At 40.3% G+C, this 26627-nt stretch overlaps 1 protein-coding gene across 4 annotated transcripts; it reads left to right on the top strand.

Moving 5' to 3' along the window:
- Positions 1-215: 215 nt before the first annotated feature.
- Positions 216-26627, top strand: dnm2a (dynamin 2a). Of its 4 annotated transcripts, none has more exons than XM_026352437.2 (21): positions 216-683; positions 6134-6207; positions 6431-6580; positions 7106-7309; positions 8216-8314; positions 8413-8573; positions 8675-8817; positions 9359-9494; positions 9610-9677; positions 10278-10416; positions 12367-12453; positions 13987-14057; positions 15320-15371; positions 16359-16370; positions 18685-18795; positions 20554-20663; positions 20794-20905; positions 21039-21203; positions 21911-22134; positions 22358-22621; positions 25834-26627. In XM_026352437.2, exons 1-21 carry the CDS (start codon positions 523-525, stop codon positions 25859-25861), a joined length of 2571 nt encoding a protein of 856 aa, XP_026208222.1. In that variant the 5' UTR covers positions 216-522; the 3' UTR covers positions 25862-26627. The 4 variants fall into 4 exon arrangements, with proteins under 4 accessions (XP_026208222.1, XP_026208208.1, XP_026208230.1 ...); XM_026352423.1 differs by lacking the exon at positions 25834-26627 and adding an exon at positions 22907-25323; XM_026352445.1 differs by lacking the exons at positions 10278-10416; positions 16359-16370; positions 25834-26627 and adding exons at positions 11058-11196; positions 22907-25323.

Here is a 26627-nt window from a genome sequence, read left to right as displayed (position 1 = left end):
CAGCTCTTCTTCTTCGACGTTTAACGGCTGTAGCCATTGGTGAGGGATTATATCATTGTGTTATGTAATTGGTTAAGGATGAAGAACACGCCTCAGGGTTGACCAATCAGGATGCTTATTTTACAGAGCGACAGCTGAATTAGCCAGTAGGCTTTCTAGTTTCTCAGACGAGCGGTGGGTCCAGCTTCACCGGTTTCGATCGGATGTCTCCTCCCCGGACCGGATGGCGTTCATATAGAGGAAGTTTTGTTTTGCGAGTTTTCCGTCCGTTTCGGCTTAGTATTTCGTGTATATGCTTAAAAGGACAAATTATACACACATGATATTAATGTGAATAACATTGCCGGTAACTGGTGAAGTGTTCGCTGATAAAATACAAGTACGGACTGTTTGAGACGGTGCAACTCAACACTTCAGAGTAACCCGAGAGCACCTTACTGCTAAGCTAACGTTACCTAGCTAGTCAGTGCAGCTAGCGTTAGCTTTGGTCTGTTGTATTGAAGGGGCTGTTGTAACGAAGCCATGGGGAACCGGGGCATGGAAGACCTGATTCCCCTGATCAACAAGCTTCAAGACGCTTTCAGTTCCATTGGCCAGAGTTGCAATTTAGACCTTCCTCAGATTGCTGTGGTCGGTGGACAGAGCGCTGGAAAAAGCTCAGTCTTAGAAAATTTTGTTGGCAGGTAAGTGATTGTCGTTAATGACGTTAACCCTTCTTTATAGTTTACGCAGTTTTATGTGGGACTTAAAATCTCAAGCTGTTTTTGTGTGTACGACAGCTACGATATGTGTGGGAATGTCATTTGCAGTTAAGCTAAGCTAACCTTATCCACCTGTACGGAACGACAATTGTGAGTTAGTTGTTGACCTGCCTGTAAAGTGCAGAGTGGATGCAGGTTCAACTTGATGTAGTAAACCAGTCCGTCCGCCTTAGAGCTTAACACATATTTTTATGAAGTTGGGCTGTTGAAGTGTAACAGACACATTTGAAACGAGAATGAAAACAAAAGTAAAATAGTATCGTTACATATTAGTAGCAGCACTGGAATATGCCCTTTGCCCGGAACACTCCCAGATTATTAATGCTTTTCAAAGCCTGTTCATAATTGTATATAGAATTTCTATATGAAATAATCTAGTCACTGTTGTTTGGCTGTCAGCTGTTAATTTGAGTTTCAGTGGGTCACATGACAGTTTATTGTTTTATTAGCATGTTTTTACCTTTTTAGTTATGACAATACAAATATATGGAGGTGCAGTGGAGATAAACCAAGTCACACCCTTTCCTTTGGGGATGTGGATTTTTGTAGCTAGGTTTATTGCTATTGCATTTTTTATAATGCATTGCTTTTGACCTCAGAGCATACAAACACTCATCAAAATTCTGCACAAACTCACATCTGTGACAGACACAGCTTCTCTTAGCATCTTCCTCTTTTGCTACTTTTCTGGCAAAAAAATTAAGGAAATAAGATTGATGTGTCTCTGTTATCTTTGATGTAAATATCAGGTTAGGCTACAGCATTGTTTAACAGGCTGGTTTGTTCTCTTCTTCTTCATCAGCTGTAAGTGAGATTACCTTGCAGATAAAGTAACAAAACAAGTTTGCTCCAAAGTAGCTTGTTTAACAGGTTTCAGGCTAGTTGAGAGAAAGTGTGTGTGTGTGTGTGTGTGTGTGTGTGTGTGTATATACACATCCGCGTACTTGTGCGTTAACCAACCCACACAGCAATCACACATGTACATGCAGGCCAGCTGACAAAGAAAAGGAAGTACATCAGCTTTTAAAAATGGCCTTTGGTTGTAAACATACAAGGCAAGAGCATGTCAACCACATGTAGATTACATTACCATTCAATGCACTTTAATTCACGTGAGTGAGAGTGCACCTGACACATATCAGTTTAAAATTAACATGAAAAAATTCATGCTGACCTCAATTTTCCTGCCTAGGTTGCCCTTCTACTTTTTGCTTGTTAACAGGATTAATACATTCATTTCATAAAATGTTACACGAGCACTTTGCAGGTATGTTATGGTATACATATATTTGCACATTTTTATGATGTTCATGTGTGAGACACTTAAGTGTTTCCACATGATACAAAGCTCAGCAGCTACTGCTAATGCATACTGATGCCATTCAGGTGATCTTGGGGGCCATCCAATTGAAACCGTAGAAGTCAGACTCATAGCTACTTACTTAAACCTGGAAGCACTTGGGAATTGCCACACAGCACTATAGCAACAGACACACTCATGGAGAGGTGACTCATTGTTGATCTAAGGGCTTGGTAGAGCTGAGGAGCGGCCAATACCTAAATCCTTTCCCTTGCTTTTTGTCACCTGTCACACAGGACGTTGAGTGTTTAGTAATGTAGGGTAATTGATTTGCAGATTATCTGTGGTAATGGCAGACAAACCATGAACACTGAGCTACTATGCCACAACTTGTTGCGTCAGGCTCTTTAAATGGCAAATTTTCTGCCATCATAATCTGCATGTCTGCCACTGTGCACTGCACTCAAATAATCATTCAGCACATTTAGTTTTTGCTTTAAATTACCTGACTGCGTTGGAGTGAAAGGGTAATATGGGGCTGGACCAAAAAGGAAGTGCACTTCTCCTGCACTGAAATATGGCGTGCTGGAAATGTCAGCCCTTGTAAACAAGCTCATCTTAATGATCGATGCATGATACGACGTTTTAACTGTTTATTTGCATTGCGGTGCCGCCTTCTGCACAACTTTGCTCTGGGGAATACAGTAGGGCTAGACCGTACTGTATTTACCCTGTACTTACTGTACCAGTTATCACAGTCCTGATTTTCAGCCTGAACAGGTCAGGTGGGATTTGCTGCTTGACCCGTGTTGCTGATGTGATTTAGGTCCCTGTTTCCGTCAACTTTGGCTGGCTGCTCTGCATACTTTGCTGGACAGAAACTAATCAAATCAGTCTGGCTCAACAGCCTTATGTATTTGTGTGTTTATCTCTTTTCAGTGGTGTGTGTATGTGTTAGGCTTGTTCTGTTTAGGTTTGCGCTAAGGCAGAGTACAAAGGAACATGTTGCTCAGAAATTAAACATAAAATAAATATAAGTGAATTCATGCCATTCAGGTGCATTAGTGCTATGGCCCTGATATTATACTGGCTAGCACAGCTAAATGAACCAGAAACATCTTCTGTGTTTTTAGTTACACAGTACCTGTGCTTATTCCATGCCAAGTCAAAATACCCACTATAGAGAAAGGTCATGGATGGATATCTTAGAAAAGCCTGCACTTACTTGTTTACACTAGCTGCTACGTGTATACTTGAAGGTTTTTAGAATCTCTCTGAAACAACATCAAAATAATTAAAAATTAGATTCATAAAAGGTAACAAGTTAATAGTTTTAGAGGCAAAAACTTGATTGTAGTAACTTTTTTATTTATACTTTGTTATACTCTGTTTTACTTACTGTTATATTGGATTATAATTATGTCAGTTTAGAGATGATGATCAGAACTGCTTCTTTATTTTTATTTTTGTCCGTTTTATGATGTCATTGTTCGAAGTACGGAATAAAGACGTCATATCTTGGACTGCAAGCTGGCCGGGTGGAGGCTGTTATCAGTCGTTATCTCTGGCAAGTAGACTCCTGAGGAACAAGGAGTTTTTTCAACTGTTGGACCAGTAGTTCTAAATTTAAAGCTTTACAAGGTTATTTATTTGAAATGGTTTGCTTTTTTGAAAATAGCTAAAGGTTGGCAGGATGACTATATAAAATAATTATACCAGTCTGGGGGCTTATGTATAGCATAGTAGATATCCCTGTGAGGAAGAAGTACAGACAGCAGAGTGACAGAGAGTGAAGGGATTTTCCACTAAGCAGTTGGATTTTGGAAATGCTCGAAGAGGCTTTGCTGCCTAGTGATGCCTCTTGGTACCCACAGTAACGCACAATTGTGTGGGAATGCAGGTAGCCATAATTATATGTTCATTATAATACCATAAACCCAAAGGATCTGTCTCCCTCCCCAAACCACAAACACACTTTTGTGTACTTCATCCTCATATGAGATTGTACTATAACCTCAGAGTTTCTCATAGCAGTTTATATGTTTGAAGATGAGCCCACTGTAAAATTGAGGAAAAGGAGATGGGATCAGATGTGGGCTATGGCTCCTCAGTTGCTCTCTCTGCTTGTTACAGGCAGAGGCTGTTGAGGCAAGCGGGCAGGGGGAGGGGAGTTGGTGCTCTCTCTTGCCTTTGCTTTCTCTCGTGTTAGATGAAGGGGAGGCTGGCAGTCTGATGCTCTTTGCTTGGCCATTCATAATGCATGAAATGATACACAATCTGCTGAGCCTCGTCTATCATTTACAGCGCATCAATAATGGAGTCCTGGCCTCTTACTTCTTTTCAATATGCCCCTGCTGTTTATCTATTCCTGTTTTTTTCTATGTTTTACGTACACTTTGTTGCCACTTTATTTTATTATTGCAGCCATATATTGAACTACTTATCCCATCCTCCCACACATATACACACACCCTTGACTAGCTTTGATCTGTATCTCTCCCTCTCTTTTTCCATTCCTCATCTAGGCCTTTCTTTCTATACTGTTCAATGTGTGGACGAATGCCTGCATGCTTCCACATTATGTGCATGACACAGCACCAGTGCTGAACGGACCTGTAAATTTTTGCTGATGAAAGGAACATCCAGAATGTTCCCCACTGTTTCACCACAGGACCACAACCTGCAAAAAGCAGGCAGTATGTTGTATCCCAGCTCTTCTCTTTTCTCCTGTCATGTATCTGACACATTGCTTCCAGTCTGAAGCCAGTAGGCATGCTGAGCACCACCATAGCTCCCTCAGGCCTGTAGGTTTGGCAGAATGGAGTAAAAGGGGAATGTAGGTTACATCACTTGCTTAGCTCTGCTAGATAACTCCAGGACTAGGGCTAGTAATTCCCATCAGATGTAGGATGTTTGCAGAGCAGCGGAAAGGCCTTAAGGACTGGGAGGGGAGTGTAGGAGAGCCGACTAAGCAACTTTGACCTCATGGTTAAACATTCCTCAGGTTCCTTGCCACTTCAAGCACAATAAACAAACCATCTGGCGAAAAGGTCCCTGTTGTTTCATATAGGCTGTTGTCTGCACAGTTGCAACAATAGCATATGCCATTATTTGTTTTTGTCATATCGTCCTCCATGCTCTATCTTACAAAGTACAGTTCAAGTTTGAAGTTGACAATGTGCTAATGAGACATTGTCAAGTGTCAGGCTTTAGTCTGTTGTGGTTAAAGTGTTGTCATGGTTGATATATCTGGAATTGACACAGGGTGGGTTCACACAAAAGCCAAAATGACCAGTTGAAGCAGAGCCAGTATGTCTAGCAACTTGTATCATTATGACTGCAAAGTTTAAATCCACCATGAAACATAATTTGCACTTTTCCAAATGTTTTGATTTGTAAGCCCAGTCTTTAGAGGGACAACTGATGACCGCATCAAGCGACATGTTTTGTAGTTGACAATCTGTGTCAATTCCAGATATATCAACCATGACAACAACTGTCTGTGGAGCAGCTTCTTAGATGATTTCTTTTTAGATGGCATTATCACTACAGTCTGTTTAGTTCAGCATAAAAAGAGACTTGTTTAAATTCTTAAATGAGAAGTGAAATGAAGTGTAGAATACTGTGGTGTAGGTAACGTCTGTAAATTTTATTTTAGGGTGGTATAGTCTAAAGTCTGCATAATGACAATAAAGTTGAATCTAATCTAATTTGAAACTGTTCTCCCTCAACAACAAGAGTGGCTGTGCATGGATTGATCTCTAAAGCTCTAATGATGAGAGAAAATGACTTTGTATCATTTGATTTGTTGTGAGACAAGTTGGAGGCGTGAAATTCTCCTGTGCCCATCAATTTACCGGAAGCCACGCTGTGAGAAAATGGACATTGAGTATAATGAATCATTGAACATTCTCCCTGTCTCTGGTTCTCTTTACTTTTCCTTCTTCTGCTTTATCCTCAACTGCCCATTTTACCCAGCTTGTCCTCCCACGTTTTGATGTCCTTCATTCATCTATTTTTACGTCATGCAATTGTGGTATTTATTTTTCTTCCTCTCTTTTCTCTCTCCTAGGGACTTTCTTCCACGTGGATCAGGCATTGTGACCCGCAGACCTCTTATTTTGCAGCTGGTCAACAATAAAGCAGGTGAGTGTGTTTGTTCTCTGGAAAGCTGCATCCTTGCCATTGTTTATAGTTGCCCTGCATATAGCCTCTCTGTCACAGTGCCTCAAGCTAGTCACAGTGTCTGCTACTTGCTACAATCATCACTTCAATTTAATATTATCCTTGTCTATCTCTTCTCTGCTGTCTTTTATCTTTTTTACCTTTCCTTTCCTTCCTGTACATTACTTTGTCCCTCTCTGTGCAGAATATGCTGAATTCCTGCACTGCAAAGGAAAGAAGTTTGTGGATTTTGATGAAGTGCGGGCGGAAATTGAGGCGGAGACGGACAGGATAACAGGCTCCAACAAAGGCATCTCTCCCATCCCAATTAACCTGAGAATCTACTCTCCACATGGTACAACAATACATTATTGTTTGGACCTGTTTGATCTGAAATCCGAAACTTACTTTTGTGATGTAATGTGTTCAGTGAATGACTGTCACAAAGACCTATTCATCTTCTTGTGGGAGCCATCACTGAGAATTCACTCAAATACTAACCCTAACCCTCTAACACAAGCCCCAGTAAAATGTTGAATTGAGGCTTTCAGTTTAAATGTTTGTTGTTGTTTTAATGAGAAGAGAGGAAAATGTAGTATGAGTATCTTTACCGGCCATGTATTATACAAGATCACATTAACATTATGAATAGGGTTCATGTTTTCTTAACATGGTGATTGGCCTTTCATTGACAGTTTGACAATGGTCTTGACTAATCATTTAAGTGGATCACATCCCAACTACTTGGGTCTCCAAATGCCATATCAAGTAACTTATGCGTCATATTAAAAATGCTTAAAAAATACTGTGGAAACACATTACCTGATGTTCAATGATATTTTGTGGAAAATCATATTTTCCTTTTGTCCGTGTCACTCAGTGCTGAACTTGACCCTGATTGACCTTCCGGGAATGACTAAAGTTGCCGTTGGAGACCAACCAATAGACATCGAGCACCAGATCAGGGACATGCTATTGCAGTTCATCACCAAGGAAAGCTGTCTGATCTTGGCTGTCACCCCTGCCAACACTGACCTGGCCAACTCTGATGCTCTGAAGATTGCCAAGGAAGTGGATCCACAGGGTAACCATACAGCTATTTTGTAGCTCAAACAAATTCTTGATTCCACTTGTTTGGAAGGTGTGGCTTAACTTTTCATGATGATACAGTCTGATCAGACCCTTGTGATGTACCTGCAGGTAAAGACAGCAACAACTCAGCTTTAGCTAACAAGACCAGAGTTAGGGATGGATTGAAAACATCCAAATGTACACATGTAATTTTACTCACAGAATGGTCCAAAAATCATCCTGGACACTGTGCAGGTCTAATACACTGCTACAAGAAGAACTTGCTTAATGTTATTGCTGCCAAAGGTGGTTCAACCACCTATTAAAACACGTTTTACATTACTTTTTCTAACCGTTAAGTTCTGTGTTTAAGGGGTGTGTTCAATAATGACATAAAAGGTCATACCTGTTTTTGTTTCATCAGCTTAGAAAAATTGTCTCTTTAGATAAATATCACTTCTGTGAAGATCAGATCACATTTCATGACATAGTTATGCATCAAACCAGGGAATTGTTTCTCTTGCACCTATAAAATCTCCCAGTTAGATATTTCTTCTCTTTTTGTGGCTCTACCACACACAAAAGTACACTGTGTTGCGTTCCTCACAGCAGCACTGGTGAGGCATTCAGGGAGATTGGAGATTGAGTGTAGGCTGTTTGTACACAACATATCGGCATTATAAATTTGCTGTCAGCCTCCCTGTCAATTAAAACTTGGCATTGGCCATTGGAGAAACCTGTACTGGTCAACCACAACTGGGTCAGAATTTCTGTCTTTGATGTATCTTTTAAGCTGTTTCTTAACCAGTTCTAGGAAAAGGTGAAAGATGCTAACATTGTTCTTCTGCATATCAGTATCATATGTAGTAGGAAACAACATGGTATTAGAAGTGATATAGATACACACGTATTTGTACAGGTCTGCGCACAATCGGTGTTATAACAAAACTGGATCTGATGGATGAAGGGACGGATGCAAAGGAAATCCTTGAAAATAAACTGCTGCCACTGCGTAGAGGTAATGATCACCTATACACATACACACACACACACACACACACATTTTTGGGCTTTGTTTTTGACTTTAGAGTTACTTATTTGCGTTATTGTTTGCAGGTTACATCGGTGTAGTGAACCGCAGTCAGAAAGACATTGATGGCAAGAAGGACATTCGTGTTGCCCTAGCTGCAGAGAGGAAGTTTTTCTTGTCCCATCCCGCCTACAGACATATGGCAGAACGTATGGGCACACCACATCTACAGAAGTTACTCAACCAGGTCTGCTATCAACTTTTCTAACACTGTGAAATACTGTGAATTTAGCACCTACCAGGTCATTAGTTCTCTCAAATAATAGTACTACCTCTGCTTGTCTCTAGCAATTGACCAACCACATCAGAGACACTCTGCCTGGTCTGCGCAGCAAGCTGCAGAGTCAGCTTCTCTCCCTGGAGAAAGAGGTGGAGGAGTATAAGAACTTCCGTCCAGATGACCCGACACGCAAAACCAAGGCCTTATTGCAGTGAGTGCACCTGAAGCTTGAGCCTCATAACAATACAGCATAGATGTATATTAATGCTGAGGGAACACAAGAATGTTCTGGATGCAAAGGTCAACTGTTTATCAGCCCTGCACATTAACTTTAGGAGGGATTTTAGCCCTCCTTAGAGCAGATCTTCAACTCAGGAATGATGATTGGTTTTCTTCCAGTGGACTGGTAGAGAGTAAACCATTCTTTTGCCCCTTTACCTCTTCAAGATCAGACTTTAATAGTGAAGAACCAGATTTCTTTTATTGAAATAAGGCAGGGTCTTTCCAGGTTCCCACATGATTGTCATCATCTTGATTAAAACGATTTGGAAACAATATTTGCCACACACACAATATGAGGAATGGATTGGATTTTTTTTTTTTTTTTAAATAAACTTTTTTGTACAGTTAAACTGCGTCACTGTACAGTTGAAATTGTATTAATGAACATTAATATTTGCACTGGCTCATGTTGCAAGGCCATTCTTTACACTGCCACTTTTTTTTTCTTTTTTGTTCTTTAACTTTATTAGGATGGTGCAACAGTTTGGTGTAGACTTTGAAAAGCGTATTGAGGGCTCCGGAGATCAGGTGGACACCAATGAGCTTTCGGGTGGCGCCAAGATTAACCGAATTTTCCATGAACGCTTTCCATTTGAACTGGTCAAGGTTGGTGTTTCATGAAGTTGTGACAAGCTGGGTACTATTGATTTTGTGTTTTTGGTTTAGTTGTCTACACAAAGATTGAAGTACTATTTTTTTGTTTTCTTCTCCCACCCTTTAGATTGTGTTTGATGAAAAGGAGCTAAGGCGAGAAATCAGTCATGCAATCAAGAACGTTCATGGTGTCAGGCAAGTGACCCGACTTTCAAAGTAGCAACCCACTGAGATCAATACACAACTGTATTATCTGTTTTCACATAAAATACTACTGTACCCACACGCTTTACTTTTTACATTCATCAAGGCTTTTATTCTTCTATAATGCTAGTTTTTATAATCAAGCTTTGCCATTACAGACTACAAGTACCAATTCAAAGTGGTGTATTCAGAAATTGATTTCTACTGTGATGGGAAATGTGTTTTCTCTATTCTACTCCCTTATCTCCTCTCTGCAACACCTCTCTCCAATCCTTTTCTCTTTCTGTCTGCTGAAACCGTAAATATATTTTGAGGTTTTGTGTTACATGTACTTTTGACCATACCTAATTTGTGGGTTTGTGTTTGTTACATTCACACTCGACTGTGCTTTATCTGTCTTCCCCATTTTGTGAATGTCACTGTGTTAATTTTCAGTTTTTCCCATTGTCCTTAACCTTACATCACTTCAGCCACATGGTTGTACCTCATTATTTGTCTAATCATTTGTTTTTGTTTGTTTTCTTTTTTGGCCTTTGTGTTAACTGTCCCATCTGTCTGCCGTTGTGCCTCTGTTTCTCTGTGCATCCTCAGAACTGGGCTGTTCACTCCAGACCTGGCGTTTGAGGTCATCGTGAAAAAACAGATCATTAAGCTGAAAACGCCCTGTCTCAAATGTATCGATCTGGTCATTCAAGAGCTCATCAACACATTCAGGCAGTGCAGCAACAAGGTACTGCAGGTGTCCAGCATCTCCCGACTCAGCCGAGACATAGGGCAAGGGCAACCATGGGTGTGCCAGAGCGTACGCTGACACAGAACATTAGTTGACAGTTTTTGGCCACATCTTGAAAAGTTTCCACAGTAGGTTTGTTTTAAAAAAGCAAAGTTCTGTGCAGTTTGCCCTCAGCTCAGCCCAGCCCAGTGAGCCCTGTGTGCAGGCAACGCTGTCGTGTTGTGGAGTGTTGTGACAGGTGACGTGTCGTCGTGGAAACGAGATGTTTCAGGAAATGTCTGAGCATCTCTGGTCTCTTTCGGACAAGCTGCAAGTCTCACAGCCCAGTACACATAGCCAGCAAAACATTGGGTGGTCTGTAGGCTTTAAGTTTGCCTGAAGTTGGAGGTGTTCATCTAGCTAGATTAATTTAGCTTAAGAGGAACTGGCTATGCAGCAATGAGGATGTGAAAAACTTGTGGCTTGTCTGCCACTGCTTGATTTGTCTGTGAAGAAGTAGAAATGACTAACTGAAGATTTGTCTGTCTTTATTTCTCCTTTTTCCTTCCTGTCTGTCTTTCCTTTATCTTTTCTTAATGTCTGCCTATCCCTCTCCCTATCACTGAAACCAAATGCAATCTGACCTCGTGACCTTCCAGAACAGGGCTCTTCACCCCTGACCTGGCTTTCGAGGCAATAGTAAAAAAGCAGATCCTCAAACTTAAAGAACCCAGCCTCAAATGTGTGGACCTTGTGGTGTCTGAGCTCACAGCACTCGTCATGAAGTGTGCCGTTAAGGTAACCAGGGATGTATCTGCTGGGATGATACAAAAAGAGAACAGATTTCTTCCTGTGTAAATGTGTATCTATGTCATCCAAGTACAATGATCACCCCAGTGAAGTCAGATAGAACCCCTTCGCTTGCCACTGCAACATCCATATTCAGTCATTTTAATGTGTGTGTTGTCCATACACCCTTCCCATTGTGGAAGACCCCATGCAACTCAGATTGAGCATTGACCTACAATTCATGTCAAATTTTTTTTAAGCATAACTTAAAAGTTCCACCATCCAGCTCCCACATGCTGTTAGACCATCAGCATCAACTCATTAAATCAGTTTATTTTCTGGACCCTTCTATTGCGTCCTCCATCTCTTTTTGCCCCCGGACCCGGACATGTCTGCTCATGTGGGCTGAGCAGAGCCTTACTACGCTCCCTCGCTGGCCCACATGTCAGAGTGGCATTCTGCTATGTGCTGAACTGGATGGAAAGAGAGTGATGTGAGGGGGGGTGAGATGATAAAATTGCCCTTGTCCTCTGTGGGTACAGTGGCAGCTTGAATTAAGTGTTTCCATAGCAACAGTGCTATATTGCCATCTTGTGGACAGAGGAAGGGCCTGCACTCTATTAAATGCTCAAACATACACTCATCCTTCTATGTTTCTCTCAGTTTCACCTCTGTCTCATCCTATGCTGTCACTTTTTCCCTCTTATTCAGTAAAATCAATTCTACCAGCAACCAGAGATGATTTTTTCAATTTATTCACAATTTGGAAATTTTCTCTCATCTCTGTTTGAGTTTGTGTTTTATTATTCTAAAAAATTATTACTAGAGCAATGGCAAACCTGAATAATTCACACATTGACTATTTTAACAAAGTCATCCCTTGCTGGTAGTAAATACCTTGTAAAACAGACAGTCTCTGTACTGTGTGTGTGTGTGTTTGTGTGTGTGTGTGTGTGTGTTTTGGACTGAGGTTGCCTGAATTGGTGTGGCTCTGAAATGTCACTTGACTGCTGCTTTCCCCTTTTCTTTCTTTTCTACTTATTCTCATTTCTCACACCTGTTTCTCTGTCATACCTGCTGGTAAGTATGACCTATTAAGCTCACGCTCACATGTAAGTGTGTATGTGTGCATGTGTGTCTTAATTTGGTGCTGCAGTTGTGTGTTATGGTGCTTTTCAGCTCAATTCATACCCCAGACTGAGGGAGGAAACTGAGAGAATTGTCACCACCCACGTCAGAGAAAGAGAAGGGAAGACCAAAGACCAGGTCAGTTGCTAGGATGTTGACTTAATAGAACAGTAACCGCTCAGGTCAGCCTTTGATGGTTTTTATTTAAAATACTGTGAGATGTGCATTTGAGGTATAGTCCTATGCTAATATGATGTTTAGAGGCTAATGAGAAAAGGTGACGGATCAAGTTGTCTTACATTAGCACTAGATCCTAGCATACAGTGAAGTTAAAAACTGACAGTGTTAGCTGTAATATTGTGTGTTCTAAGGCACAGAATAGGTGCAAAAGACATATGCATAATGTGATTTTTGCAAACGTCAGACAACTTTTACTTGAACAGTAAAAAACTTTCCACTGCTGGGCAGGGCTGCTACAGTACTTGGTGTGATTGTTATCATTGTTTGTCAGTTGATGTCAGCATGTTAACTTGACAGCAGAACAAATAAAATCTTAATTAGAATTTGAAAGGAAACACTAATTCATCACAGTATAACACCAACTCATTTAAACTACAGGGATATCAATCTGCCCATTTAAGAAGTACTTAATAGTTAATAGTGATTGTGAATCAGTCCCACCTGCAAATGGTGCAGATGAAAATGGCAACAGGTGCCATGGAGAGACAAAAGCAAGACAACCCCCCAAAAGGGAAGGTGGCCACAGGCAAATGCTCTCTCCTTTTTTATTACCGATTTGTCTTAAGGTTTGTGTTGTGCCAGTGTTCTTGTCACTACTTGAAGCAGCAGGCAGGACCTGCATCCCAATCGAGTTGAACAAGTTTTACAGCTACTTTCAAGAAGGCAAACCTGTGCATTCACAAGAAGGTTTGCTGTGTTTGACAGCAAAGTCTAAAGAACATCTTAAGCTGGACATTGTCAAGCTTACAGCCCAGCACCATCGCTCAAATGGCAATCACTAGAGAACAGAATAGGCAGGTCTGCCATTGGTGCTTTTTTCTCTTCACAGAGAGAGATGAGTTTTGCAGTTCACGTATGACAAGCATGAAATGGTCCCAAGATGCCACAGTGAATGTTATGCTGCCTGTAACATCAGGCATGACTGGTTTGGCAGTAAGTCAGTGGTGGTCTGGGGAGGCATGTCCTTAAAGAGCTGCACAGACTTCATTGTCATAGCCAACCGGGGTACCAGGGTACCTCACTGATATCTCAGCACACATTCCCTGACTCATCAGGAGTATGCCTAGATGTTGTCAACAAGTAATATGTCATATTTCTTCCCACAATGTTTAAAACACACATTTAACAACCTTTTACAAAATGTTTTTAAGACTAGTTGGGCTTTTGAAACCACATTTACTAGTTAAAAACCAAGATTATTCAGAGATTTAGCTTTAGTAGCCACTATTTCAGGAAGTGAGTGAGATGAAGTTGTGATGTTTATCATTATATTCTCAATTCCATGACATTTGTAATTTGATAACATCAAATTGTTTTCATACAGCCTGTAATTTCTGTTTCAGTGGAAAATGTGAAATATAAGAATTGAAACTTTTACTTGTGCTCTGTGGTGTTTTATCTGTTATCTATGATTTTCTGTCTCTAATTAAGGTTCTTCTGCTGATTGACATCGAGCTGTCCTACATCAACACCAACCATGAGGACTTCATAGGATTTGCTAAGTATGTATCTGCAGTGTCCTTTCCTGCACTTTTTAAAGCCAAACTTACAGCTTGTTGCCAGTGACCCTAGATTCAGCACAGGCGTGATTCTGATTAACTAAATCTCGCTTGTTGTTTGAGGGCTTGTGAGTTTACAACGGGGAAAACCCTGTAACCCTCAGCAATCAATGCACATAGAACCCAGCTGCCATTTCATTAACTTAAAAAATCACCAACAACTAAAAATAATCACCACTTGACAGTTTCTAAATCAAAGCTTATAATTGGCTGCGTTTTGAAAGATACATTACTATGACGTAGCATGCCAAATATCGATTCAACCACATTGGAGCATGTGTTTCCAAGTGGCGAAGGTCTATGCCACAATAATCGAGGTTGCATTAGTTACACACCTCTTGCCCTTGCATGGAGCAGTATCTGCAGCATTGACCCTCAAACAAAGTTAATAAAGCAATGCTTGATTGCTAGACAGATAAACTTCCTGTTTGCTGCAGGCTGTTTGAGGTTTACTGAAAAGTATGCTTACATGAAATTAAAATGGACAGCGCAGTGTTAATGTTGTGCTACTTTCAGTTAGACTGAAGCTGTGGTGCAATGGAAACTGGCTTGCACATTGCAAAGCACCTGCAGGGTTTTGTGGTGTATTTCTAAGTAGTTTAGAGTTCTTGGTTAAACTTACATTGCTGCTAGTGTAGCAGTTAGCATGTAGTTGAGAGGTGCTTGTGTCCTCTGTGTGGGTCATGTCACTGACTGTGTAACAAAGCAAGCCCCTGTGTGCATGTGTGTAGGTTTATGCATAGCCTCTGCATGGCAAGTAGATTGCTGTAATGTATCAGAGGTAGGCCAGGGCTATTTAATGGTTCTCATGACGTCACTTTCAGTCTTGACTACAGAAGGCTGGATGATGGTAGCTCCCCAGGGTACAGCAACAACAGGTGGGCTGACAAAAAGGATGTAGGGTTGTGTGTACAGTATGTGTGTGTGACAGACAGTTTGACCCTTCATGTTGTCCAGAATTCTCTGCAACCTGCGTGTGTAGTAGTATGATAACAACAATAATAACCTTGAGAAGCTCCAGTTTCATTTATCAAATACAGATAAATGCTTTATATAAAGTACTAAAGACTTTAAAACATCTGAACCGTTACATATTCATAAAATTTAATTGAAGAAGAAGTGCCACATACATATTTAATGTGTACATTTTAAACAGACTGCTTGATGTGATGTCATACTTATTTATTTTCTTTGTGTAATGACAGTGCCCAGCAGAGGAACACAGCTGCAAACAAGAAGAGGCCCATGCCCAACCAGGTACATTTTATCACTCAGTTCTGGCCTTTTCACCAGTCCCAGATTTATCCACTCTTGACTGGTGCCTCCCCTTAGCTGCCTATTAATCTACCATGTAACCCTACCTGACTGCAGCAATGATTTAGCCCATAGCCATTAATCTATCTGCACATCTCTAACTGTTAATGATACCTTTCCTGTAGCCAGCCCAGGTTCTTCTAATCCCGTATTGTTTGAACTGGCTACTCCTTGTCCATGATGTTGGAAACCCAGTACATCTCATTTTCTGTTTTATTTAGATGGATACATAGCCTAGTTTGCTGACCTTTTAACGAGTATTTATCAGACCCTGAAACATGATTATAATACAGCTTATCAGCTTTAAAGATTGCACTTTCAGTCAGGGGGGAGTTATTAAACTTAAAGAAGACCCTGCTTCCCTGCTTTTCTGAAACAAACATTTATTTCTCTGGCTTGTATTAATTTGTAATTTGCATGTGACCCAGGCATGTTCTTCAACAGCAAAGCAACAGTTAATTGCAGAATAATGAATTGTTTTGTGGCCTTCCCATTAACTCACGAGCATCTTTTGTATTGAAATTCAGAATGTGCATGGACCTCGCACCTCTCAACTCAGCAACAGATATGACTTAACCAAATTGTGTTACACTTGAAGTAATTCTAATTGCATGTAACTCTCTTGCTCTGTCTCTCTCTCTCTTTCTTTCTCTCTTTCTCTCTCTGTCTTTTTCTGGTTATCTTATGACATTCCTGTTTCCTCCTTTTTTTACACCTTTCAAATCATATACAATTTTTCATTCCTTCTCCTTCTTTGCTCTCTCTTTGCTCCTCTTTCCTTCCAACCCTCCACCTATCACCCTTTTCACTCTCTCCTCCTTCTTTCCTCTCTCATCTTTCTCTCATCCTTGCCTGCTTGCTTTTTCATTTCTCTTGCCTATGATTTTATACTACCCTCCTTTGCTTTAATTTCCCTTCCTATTACTGCAGGGTGAGATTCTGGTAAGTACCCCACAGATTTAAACCACACCCTGCCAGGGGGCAGCAGGGGGTAGGCCATACAGATGAACTGAGGCCATCACACATAGGTCAGCTCATATGGTTAGGGTGAGTTCGGTGAAGTAACAGAATTAACAGTTGACTCCTGCAAATACAGGAATCGATGCTCTTCACTGTAATAAGTTGTTCTACCCCTCTGCAGCTTGACGGACTGTGGGAGGTCCATGAGGAAAAGGTAGAGTCTCCAGACCGATCAATCTGATATCACTTACAATTCTAGCATCAGCACACAGTTACCAGTAATTTGGAGCTGTCTGTACAATAACATCCAGCATATCTGCTCTCATAATTCTCAGTTTTATTTAAATAAGACAGTAATTGTCTTTGACTGTGCATCCTTGGGTAGCTACTAACATGGCACTTTTTCCATCAAATATTTTAAGCAAAATCTGAATTAATTAACTTGGATATATATTGTTGGCACTTCAGTGTATGTTCTCTTTAAAGACCACAGTGAGCGAACAGGGAAATCTTCCACCACTGACCATGGATAGCATCAGTTCTTGTGTTTTAAGGTTTATACCTCTGCTGCTGTCTCATGCATGGTGTCTCAAAAGTTTGCCTTGTGAGAATCCTCGTAAATGTCACTGGGGACAAGCGGGGAGGGAGTGGGGAGTGATCGAATCAACAACACACACTACACATAATTTTCATTGTCTTGAAAAATCATTTTCATTCATTTATAGTGTTTTTAATTTGTTTTTCCAGACGAAATGCATGTTTACAGTTTTTAAGTCACAATTGTCTTATTACAGTGACTTAATACATTAGCTGGCCATGGCTTGAAGATTTATGTCAGTGATTTAATCAAAATGTTTCATTGCTCAAATTTCTTGATTGATGTCTGTGAGTTTTCATAACTTTCAAAATTTTTTCTACACATGCCCATTTTAATCAAATGCCTTTCCTATGCTATGATTTTTTTAAGTTTATCTTAAATAAACATCTTCCATTAACTATTGAATACTTAGATTTACAGAATATTTGGAAAACCTTATGACAATTGTGTACCACAAGCAAATAGTGATACAAAGGCATCTCGTCTGCAACACCCTAACATATCATTGTTTCCTCTTTCTTAATGTTAAATTGGTTATAACATTTCCAACTGACTTGAATACAGGGGATTTCAGACTTTTCTTTGTTCCTGAGAAGTTGTGGTTTCTCCTCGCCAAGGCAAACTACCAGTTTAGCTCCTGTGCTTTTGTCTCCTCCTCCCATGTTTATGTTCGAGCTTTTGAACTAATGAGTTTTTCTTTAAAACTCACTCCAGTCCTTTTCTGGATGGAGAGAGTATTTAGGATATATTTCCACTTAGCCTTATTAAATGAGAACACGCATTTCTCAGATTTCATTGTACTTGAAATGGAGTCTGTGGAAAAAAATTAAATACAGTAGCTATGAGGGCTCCTCTAAAATGCATGACTTTTTTCTTAGAATTTGGTCTTCTCTCTCTGTCTCGCCACTTCAGAACATTACCGTTTTCTTCTTTCTATCCTTCAGTCAGTCCTGATAACTCTATCAGTTAGTTACTAGCCTCTGTATTCAGCCTGTTTATTAGCAAATATTTTCTCCTCAACTAACCCTGTCTTTTGAAGTCCCTTATAATCTGCATTTTTTACTTAACCATGCATAACCCCATCTTGTTTTTTTAATCCACGCCATTTAATCCCACTAGCCCTGTTCTTTTTTAAGTTGTATATATGCAAACCTTTACTGACCTAATAACAACACTAACATACCACCGTCGACCTTTGGCCATTAACTCTGTGTCATGGCTGGTATGGTCTGGACACCATCTGGCCTGATTTGTTAGTTTAATGGTGTCTTTTCTGTTCAGTGAAAGATAACAAAGACTATGTCCGACCTTTTGATGCTTTTGTATACATTATATATTATACACAATATTTATTATTGTGCATGGATCACTGTCCTGTAGTCAAACCATGCTGTCTAGTCTTTAATTTTCACATTAAATCCATGTGTATGTCATGTAGTGTATATTTAAGGTTAAATGCAGATGCAGACATTTTAATATTAAGATAAAAAGTAATAAAAACATTCACCGTGACTTGGCAGGTAAGCATGTATGATTTTATTAATATCAGTCATATCTAGTCTTAATGGGGCAACACTTACTGGGGCCCTTATGTCATTACTGTATAAGCCTGTTTGTTAAAGCTGTTTTCCCCCATCCTCCTCGTACCCTCTCCCTACCACCTGTTTTTTTCCCCACCTCTCTCCTTGCATACTGCAGGTGATTAGAAAAGGCTGGTTAACCATCAACATCAGCATCATGAAGGGAGGCTCCAAGGAGTACTGGTTTGTACTGACTGCTGAGTCCCTGTCCTGGTACAAAGATGAGGAGGTGAGAAGAATCTGTGTTGCATTTCACTGGACACACAGTAGATGCCTAGCTAAGATAAAATTACATTCAGCACCACAGGAATGCATTTAGATGCAGATACTGAATTTGACATTGTTTGGATAAACTCTTTGAAGTTGTTATTCATCAGCTACGCTGGCTGCAAGTGTGGGTGTCCCAGCCCAGCCTAACCAATGTGCAGACTACTGTTCAGCTGTAGTCTGATGAACAGGTAGTCTGAACACTGGGGAGGCGGGGGGGTGAGGAGAACTCTGATGGGAGGAAGGACCCTGAGGTCATTGCGGCTGCAGGTTACTACCCTAGGACAGTGGTACAGAGGGCACAGAGAGCAAACATTAACTTAGTGAAACAATTGAAAAAAAGTCATGTACATTGAAAATATTTGTATATTAGGAACAGTACTATTCAAATGCTACAATGCTTTTCATCCTGTTAAACATATTTTAAATAAAGCATACATTAAATTTCTAACTTTACTTTAAACTTATTTAGATAAATAAATCTAGAGAGTGTTTAGCTGTATTGTTGAGGTTAGCTTAAACTTTACAGTTTATTTATAATGTAGACATTTTCAAAGTTGTATTTAAGTACTTGGGGGAGTAACATTTGGTACAAGGAAGCTTTCATTGCATTGATGGGTAAAGTTTGATTAAAATCCCATACATTTTCACTGATTGGTTTTGGACTAGATTCAAAATAAGTTATTTTTTTATATCCAATGTGTCTATAATGCATAAAATGTACACATAGCATTGCGGTCGCTATACTCACTGCTTGATCTTCTTCCCAAGGCCTTGGTCATATCCATTTCTCCAGCGAAAAAAATAAAAATAAAAACCTTACGATAAACCATACTACTACAAATCACTCCTAAGCATGAACTCCAGTGCAGTGGCCTTGTTGTGCCCAAACTCCAACTGGAAACTGGGCATTTTTATGTCGGTCACTTTTAGCGAAAACGCATAGAGAAAGAAAGAATGAGAGAGGGAGGATGGTGGAGGCAAACTGACGTGGCAGGCGGGCTGAAATGTTCCAGCCGGGATCTGACTTTGGAATTTGCAGGAAATCGTACTGGGTTACGGCAGACAGAGGGGGGTGTGATTTCTGTGTGTGTGAGTGTGTGTGTCCTGTCATACGTTTTAGTGTTTGGGCTTTTCGTATCTTTATATCTATATGCGAGTGAGAGAGTTTATGTGCACACCCAAATCACCCATGTTAGTTCAGTTCATTCAGGTGCATGTATGTTTGTTTGTCTTTGCACATGCAATTAAGTGTGTGTGTGTGTGTGTGTGTGTGTGTGTGTGTGTGTGTGTGTGGTGGGGGCGGGGGATTGTGTGGAACTGTTAGTGATGTAACTGTTGGGCCTGCGCCACTCTGTGTTAGTTCAGACGTAAATGCTTCCAGATGTCTCTGCTTAACAGCAGAATCTGGCACCCCTTCCCCCAAAATTCCTTCACTACTCCTTCTCTTCTTTTCCTTCTTCTCCTCCTCCTCTTCATCGTACATTTCTCCACCTCAATAGCTTGGTGGTCATCCACAAAGAGGAAATGCATTCCTTCCTGTCTGGTCATTGGTGAAGTGTTAGAGCCGATGTTCTGCTTCCATGTCTGTTATGAAAATATAAACAAATGCGTACCTTAAGCTGCTTTAACCTTTCTTGCTGTATGTTCCAGGTTTAGGGGTTCCTCTATTTTAATGGAGTGGCTCCTGTAAAATCACAATTCTTCTGTCTTATACTAGGAAAAAGAAAAGAAGTATATGCTGCCCCTGGATAACCTTAAGCTCAGAGATGTGGAGAAAGGCTTTATGTCCACAAAGCACACTTTTGCAATCTTCAACACTGAACAAAGGTCAGTTTATGCTGTTTTTTAAAATGTGTGAATGAATATTGATCTTATCTTTTTGTGTTTGCGAGCAAGCATGTGTACTGGGTACGCCTAGTCACAAGCACTTGTGTTTTTCTGTTGTTTATCCATACAGAAACGTATACAAGGATCTTCGCCAAATAGAACTGGCCTGTGAATCTCAAGATGATGTGGACAGCTGGAAAGCATCCTTCCTCAGGGCAGGAGTTTATCCAGAAAAGGACCAGGTATGTAGGTGGTACTCTGGTTTCTTTGAAAGCCATGACTTAGCCTTTTAACTTAGCTGACATGCTACTTTTATTGAGAAAAACCACTATATAAAGATATATTGGTGATATGTGTTGTCTGTGTTCTTATCAGACTGAGAATGAAGAGGCTGCCCCTGCGGACACTTTCTCTATGGACCCTCAATTGGAGCGGCAGGTGGAAACCATCCGCAATTTGGTGGACTCTTATATTGGCATCGTCAACAAATCCATCAGAGACCTTGTGCCTAAGACCATCATGCACCTTATGATCAACAGTGTAAGTCCTCAGCAGAAGACAAAAGACTTAGTAAAGTAAAAGTGTATTAGCACTACGCTAGATTTTACATAAAAGAATACTACTGTGGTATCACTTCGACCTTACTGTACAATTAACATCCCAGAACACGTGGTGGGATAGTTGGTGTATTTTTGACTTTTTGACCTAAACACTAAAAATGTGAGCACACGATCTTACAGTGCTCTACATGGCCTCAGCAGTGCATATTGTAATACTGCCTATATGTAGTATTTAAATATTTATTTATTCAGGGTTAGGCATATGTATATCAGCTTTGTTGCCCTTATAATATAGCATCTTACATTACTACATTCTTTATAAAACCCAGTGATCTGAGTTGAAATTAAACAAACTATTTAATAGAGCTAAATGTGACAGTATAGTGTTACCTTTTCATTTTAGTTAAATGTTGGTTGTATATTTCATGTTAACTGAAGGTCATAAACTTAAAGACGCTATTTAACAGAGCTTGTGATGCACACAGCATCACAAACAATTGTCTCCCAGTCTATAAATAATTTTTGCTCTTAGATTTAATTACTTCCTTTCCTTCCTATCCCTAGCCTGTCAGTTATTTAAGCCACATTTTGTCATTTCTGGACCTTGTTAAATCCATGTTTGAAAGTTTACTGTTTATCAATGTATGTCACCACCCACCATCTGTGTTTTCTAAATGCCAATTTTAGGCAAAGGATTTCATCCACTCTGAGCTGCTGGCCTACCTCTACTCATCTGGAGACCAGAATAGCCTCATGGAGGAGTCAGCTGATCAAGCCCAGCGCAGGGATGAAATGTTGCGCATGTATCATGCACTCAAGGAGGCGCTGCTCATTATTGGTGACATAAGCGCTAACACCATCTCCACCCCAGTACCTCCACCTGTAAATGACACATGGATCCAAGAAGCCAGGTGAAATGAGTGTGAACTAGCATTTAAATGAGCTGTGGACTAAATACTGTAGGAACTGGAACATATTGTACTGTACCTAGTAGCACATGCAAGTGTTGGAAAGGAACATCTTTTAGAAAGGATAGAGATGAAACATTCTTCCATCCACTTCTGTAGGAGAATTAATGGGATCTTTCAGGTAATAATTACAGGTCAGTTTCATTTACTCATATCTTCCTCTCAGCCCCACCCCTCAGCGCAGGCCGTCTCCAGCATCAGCCGCGCCACCCACCCGTCCGCCTGCTGTTCGGGGCCCAACACCAGGACCACCCATGAACCCTTCCCCTGCCTTTGGAGTCCCACTCAACCCTTCTCCCGCCTTCGGTGCTCCACCAATCCCATCTCGCCCAGGCCAGCCCATGAACGCTTACAACAGCAGCCTGGATCCCTTCAGCGCACCCCCACAGATCCCCAACCGACCAGCCCGCATTCCACCAGGTGTACCCAGGTATGACTTTCTTTTTATAGAGTCATCACCAAAGTTTTATGTTAGTTTTGTAATTTTGTTTGTCTGATTAACATTTCTTTTAAAAGTCAGAAGGCTGGTTTGTCATTTTCTCCCCCTTTATCCTCTCTATAATGGGTATCATTTATTTTCCTCTCACTCTTACTTCTCTCTAACACGCTCCCTCTGTCCTCACATACCCTCTTTTCTCTCCGTCGGGTTGTTTTGGTTTCTCCACTGTGTGAGCACGTCTCACTCTTTGTTCTGTATGTTCTCTCCTCATTACAGCCGAAGACCTCCTGGTGCTCCTACTCACCGACCCACCATTATCCGCCCTGCTGAGCCCTCCTTGCTAGACTAGACCTGTGGCCAAGCCCACCTAAGTGTGTGTGGGTGTGTGTATCTGCACACTATAAGGCGGGGGCTCGAAGGGAGGGGCTGACTGATAATGATGCATAATGTGCATTGTCCAGCCGTAATAATGTGTCTATTCAAACAATGTTAATAAGCTGCTAATGCTGTCTTTATCAGTGCACATGGAGGAACGCCCTTAACCACTTAAATAATAATATTTGACTGCTGTGGAAAATGTGTAATGGAAAGTAAAACCCAGCAGATCTGGGCGGTACATTAGCTTCTATCAATAGAAGATGTGTATCAAATTCAGTCGAGAGCTTTTTTTTTATTGTAATAACCTGTTTATTTCCTCTGACAAGGTTCCCAAGCAGAAACTCATTAAATAACTTATTAACTGTTACAGGCTGGCTTTCCTCTCCCCTCCCTTCACCTTTTTAGATTGGCCCATATGCTGTCTAGATCAGTGTAATATACATAACCTGTTAATGTTTTACTGGGTTCTCATTTCCTAACTGATTTCATACTGGAAAACAATAGCTTTTTATCACTGGTAAAAAGGTTTTTTGGTGGTGTCAATAACATTTTTGTGTGTGTTATTTTATTTTGAGTGACTTTGTCCTTTTTAACTACCATCATAAATGTAGCTTTAAAAACGAAATCCTAATTGTATAATAAGAAACAGGGCCGGGTTGCAAGAGACGAGAAGAATAGGCTTCAGCTCCGCCTCTGTCAGAAGATGTCAGATTGACCAATTAGAACCCGAGCACTTCTAACCATCTAGCCTTACAACAAGCCACTCTTAACGAAGATGTTGTAGTCCATTACCAGAACACTATGCACAAAAACCTGGGAGAAGGAAGGAGACAGGCTGAAGGATGCACTTTGTGAGAAGCTTTCTCCTCAGTTATTCTGTGTTGTTAAAGCTTTGAATTTGAATCCCTTTTGTTTCAGCTGAAACCTTCAGCCTTCGGGTAGACTTTAATTCCCGGATTTGCTGATTCATATCGAACAGAGCACACAGTACAGTTTCCTTTCAGAAAGGATGAAACTCAGTCAAACAGTGGGGTGTGTAGATTAGGACAGATCTTTGATTTATCATATAAAGATGGTATTAAGCACTGAGGAGTGAGCACATTCTCCTTTTGGGCTTAGTTATAAAGGACATTTATTAATGCTATCACTTCTGCATCCATGCATTGAATATCATTATATATAGCTGGCTTAAACTGGATAGTTGGCACTTGTCTCATTTAATTACAGGGTTAATGATAAAAACATGCTTCTGATTATAATCTAAGCCCAACATGTTAGAATACAACTGTATGGGTTCATAAAACTTACCAATTAGATCTTAATCAGGTGAATGGGGGGGAAAGCGACTGGTCATTTCCTCATGCGTTATTTATAACCTGGGCATTTGTCTTTTTTCTTTTTTTTAATGGTTGCAATTGTATAGGTTCTTTATAAGTAAATGCTACTCAGCCCCCAGCTTCTCCTGGACTGTTTGGGGTTCTGCTACAGGGATTAGCTTAGTTTCAACAGGAGGGCACTTGGGGCTGCACATATACAGCTGCGATTATTTCATAATGGTATCTTTCTTAGACCATATAAAGCCTGATTTTCTTGAACTATTGTAGTTGTCTAGCAGGGTGTGACATTTGGTTACTTGGATGTCTTCTGTTTTTGGTTTGATCAGTAGAGGTGTTAAGTGGGTAGTGGGAGTTGTGTATGTGTGAAAGCACATCCTGTCTAGAGAAGCTGCCTAGACTTTTCTCTGCTCTCACCACAGAGGATAGAAACTTAATTAGCCAACCTGACAAGACAAAGAAACGGAGAGTTTTAAATTCCTTACAAACCACAGAGTCTTGAGACAGAATGTGCTTTTTCCTTCCCCTGCATCTCTCTACAGGCCTGGCTTTAAGTGACGGTGCCGCAAAGACTAAAATGTTCTTAAAGAACAGTCTCAAGTGTTTCAATTGAAGACCCTACACTTTAAATCTTTCACAAGCCACTGAGACACAAAATGTGGTACTTTGTATTATTAACTTGTTGCCATTCTTATGCCTGTCACTTCAGCCTACCCTTGAGACGCCCAGACTGTAAGTGTCCTGTAATACATTAGGTCGCAGCAATACTGCCTTTCTCTATCGATGTATCCTGCCTCTTTCCTCTTTCCCTCTCCTGTCTGGATGTGGTGGGAAGGGTTGAAAACCAACCTGCAAATGTCTCTGTTTTGCAAACCCTTGTCAAGTGCCTCTGTAGCAATTGATTTTGAATAAACAAGATGAACTGATTTAGAAAAGAGAATAAATAAAGAGGTGTTGTGTACAATAAAGGGACTCTCTCTGGTGGTTGGTGTTTTCTTGTGTCCTGTGTGATACACTCTCTCCTGTCTCTCTCTCTCTCTCAGGTAACGTAGAGCCCCCTCTGGGATTTCCTGACCTCAATTGCCTCTTCCTACATCTAAACAAATTCATATTGACATAATCAAGCATATACTGTAATGGAAACCTTCTACTGTTACCTGTCATGGAGAGGCATTGCTAAAATTATAGTTCCTGTTACTGCATTTTCTCCATATGTAAAGAAATAAACAAAACATCTTTATCTTGTTCAAAAACTCCAACAGGAAGTATTTATGGAGGTAACACAGATCTTTTTAAAACATCAGTCGTAGGCCTATTTAAATGTAATTCACTTTGAGCTGCAGGCCTCCTAACTTGGTTTTGTGTCACTTAACTTCAACAGAGTTGAATCATCTCACTTAGCCATTAATTAGATTTGCCCTCACTGACGATTTGCTAACATTGTTTGTGTCAAAGTAAAGACATTAATATTGGCTGATTGTTCCTGAACAGGCGCCCAGCTCCCCGACGAAACCAGTGATAACGTCAAGCAGTCTGCAGTGGACACGAAAAGACTTCGACAGCAGGACCACAGAAGAACTGCATATGTTATTTTCAGCTCATTTAAAAAGACAAGCTTGAACAATGCTGTAATGAACCTCCATAAGTCAACTGAAGTCAGGAAAACAACATATGTTATTAATTACTGAGGCAGCAAATTAAAAAACAATAGGAAATCTTTGAAACTGCAATATTGTGCAACAATTTACCAGAAATCCAGTCCAGGTAATTCACATTCCACTAGTTTTTACTACATTACTTACTTTAGTTATGAGTTTAGAACCAAAACTGATTTAAGATAGTTATATTGCACTTTTAGAGAGAATTCACAGTGCACATAAAGACAGACATGAGAACTTGTCCTGTATCTATTCTGTGATGATAGAAGAATAACTTTAAAGTGGTAGAACAATCAATGATTATCACAAGATTGTTAATGGCGGCTTAGGAAACTGAGCCGTCCTCAGTATGTTCCATGTTATGTTGTGTGTGTTTCACCAACATAACCAATTAAAGAACAATTGAAAAAAATGACTGCAGTGCATATGAATAATGACAAAGAAATAAATGTTTAAGTCAAAACGAAAACGTGAAATCAAATAACCTCACTACCGTCTGCCTATTTAACCTCTAGATAGAGAAAATACAGATTGTTTTTGCGGCTGTCACTACAGTTGTTTTTTTATCACAGTAAATAATTAGGATGAAAATAATGAGGATGAAAAATATTTTTTTAAGAGGTGAGG

The sequence above is a fragment of the Anabas testudineus genome, chromosome 8 (assembly GCF_900324465.2).
Source record: "Anabas testudineus chromosome 8, fAnaTes1.2, whole genome shotgun sequence".
Taxonomy (NCBI): domain Eukaryota; kingdom Metazoa; phylum Chordata; class Actinopteri; order Anabantiformes; family Anabantidae; genus Anabas; species Anabas testudineus.
Note: the sequence above shows the minus strand (reverse complement) of the source record. Positions and strands in the feature narration are given on the sequence as shown.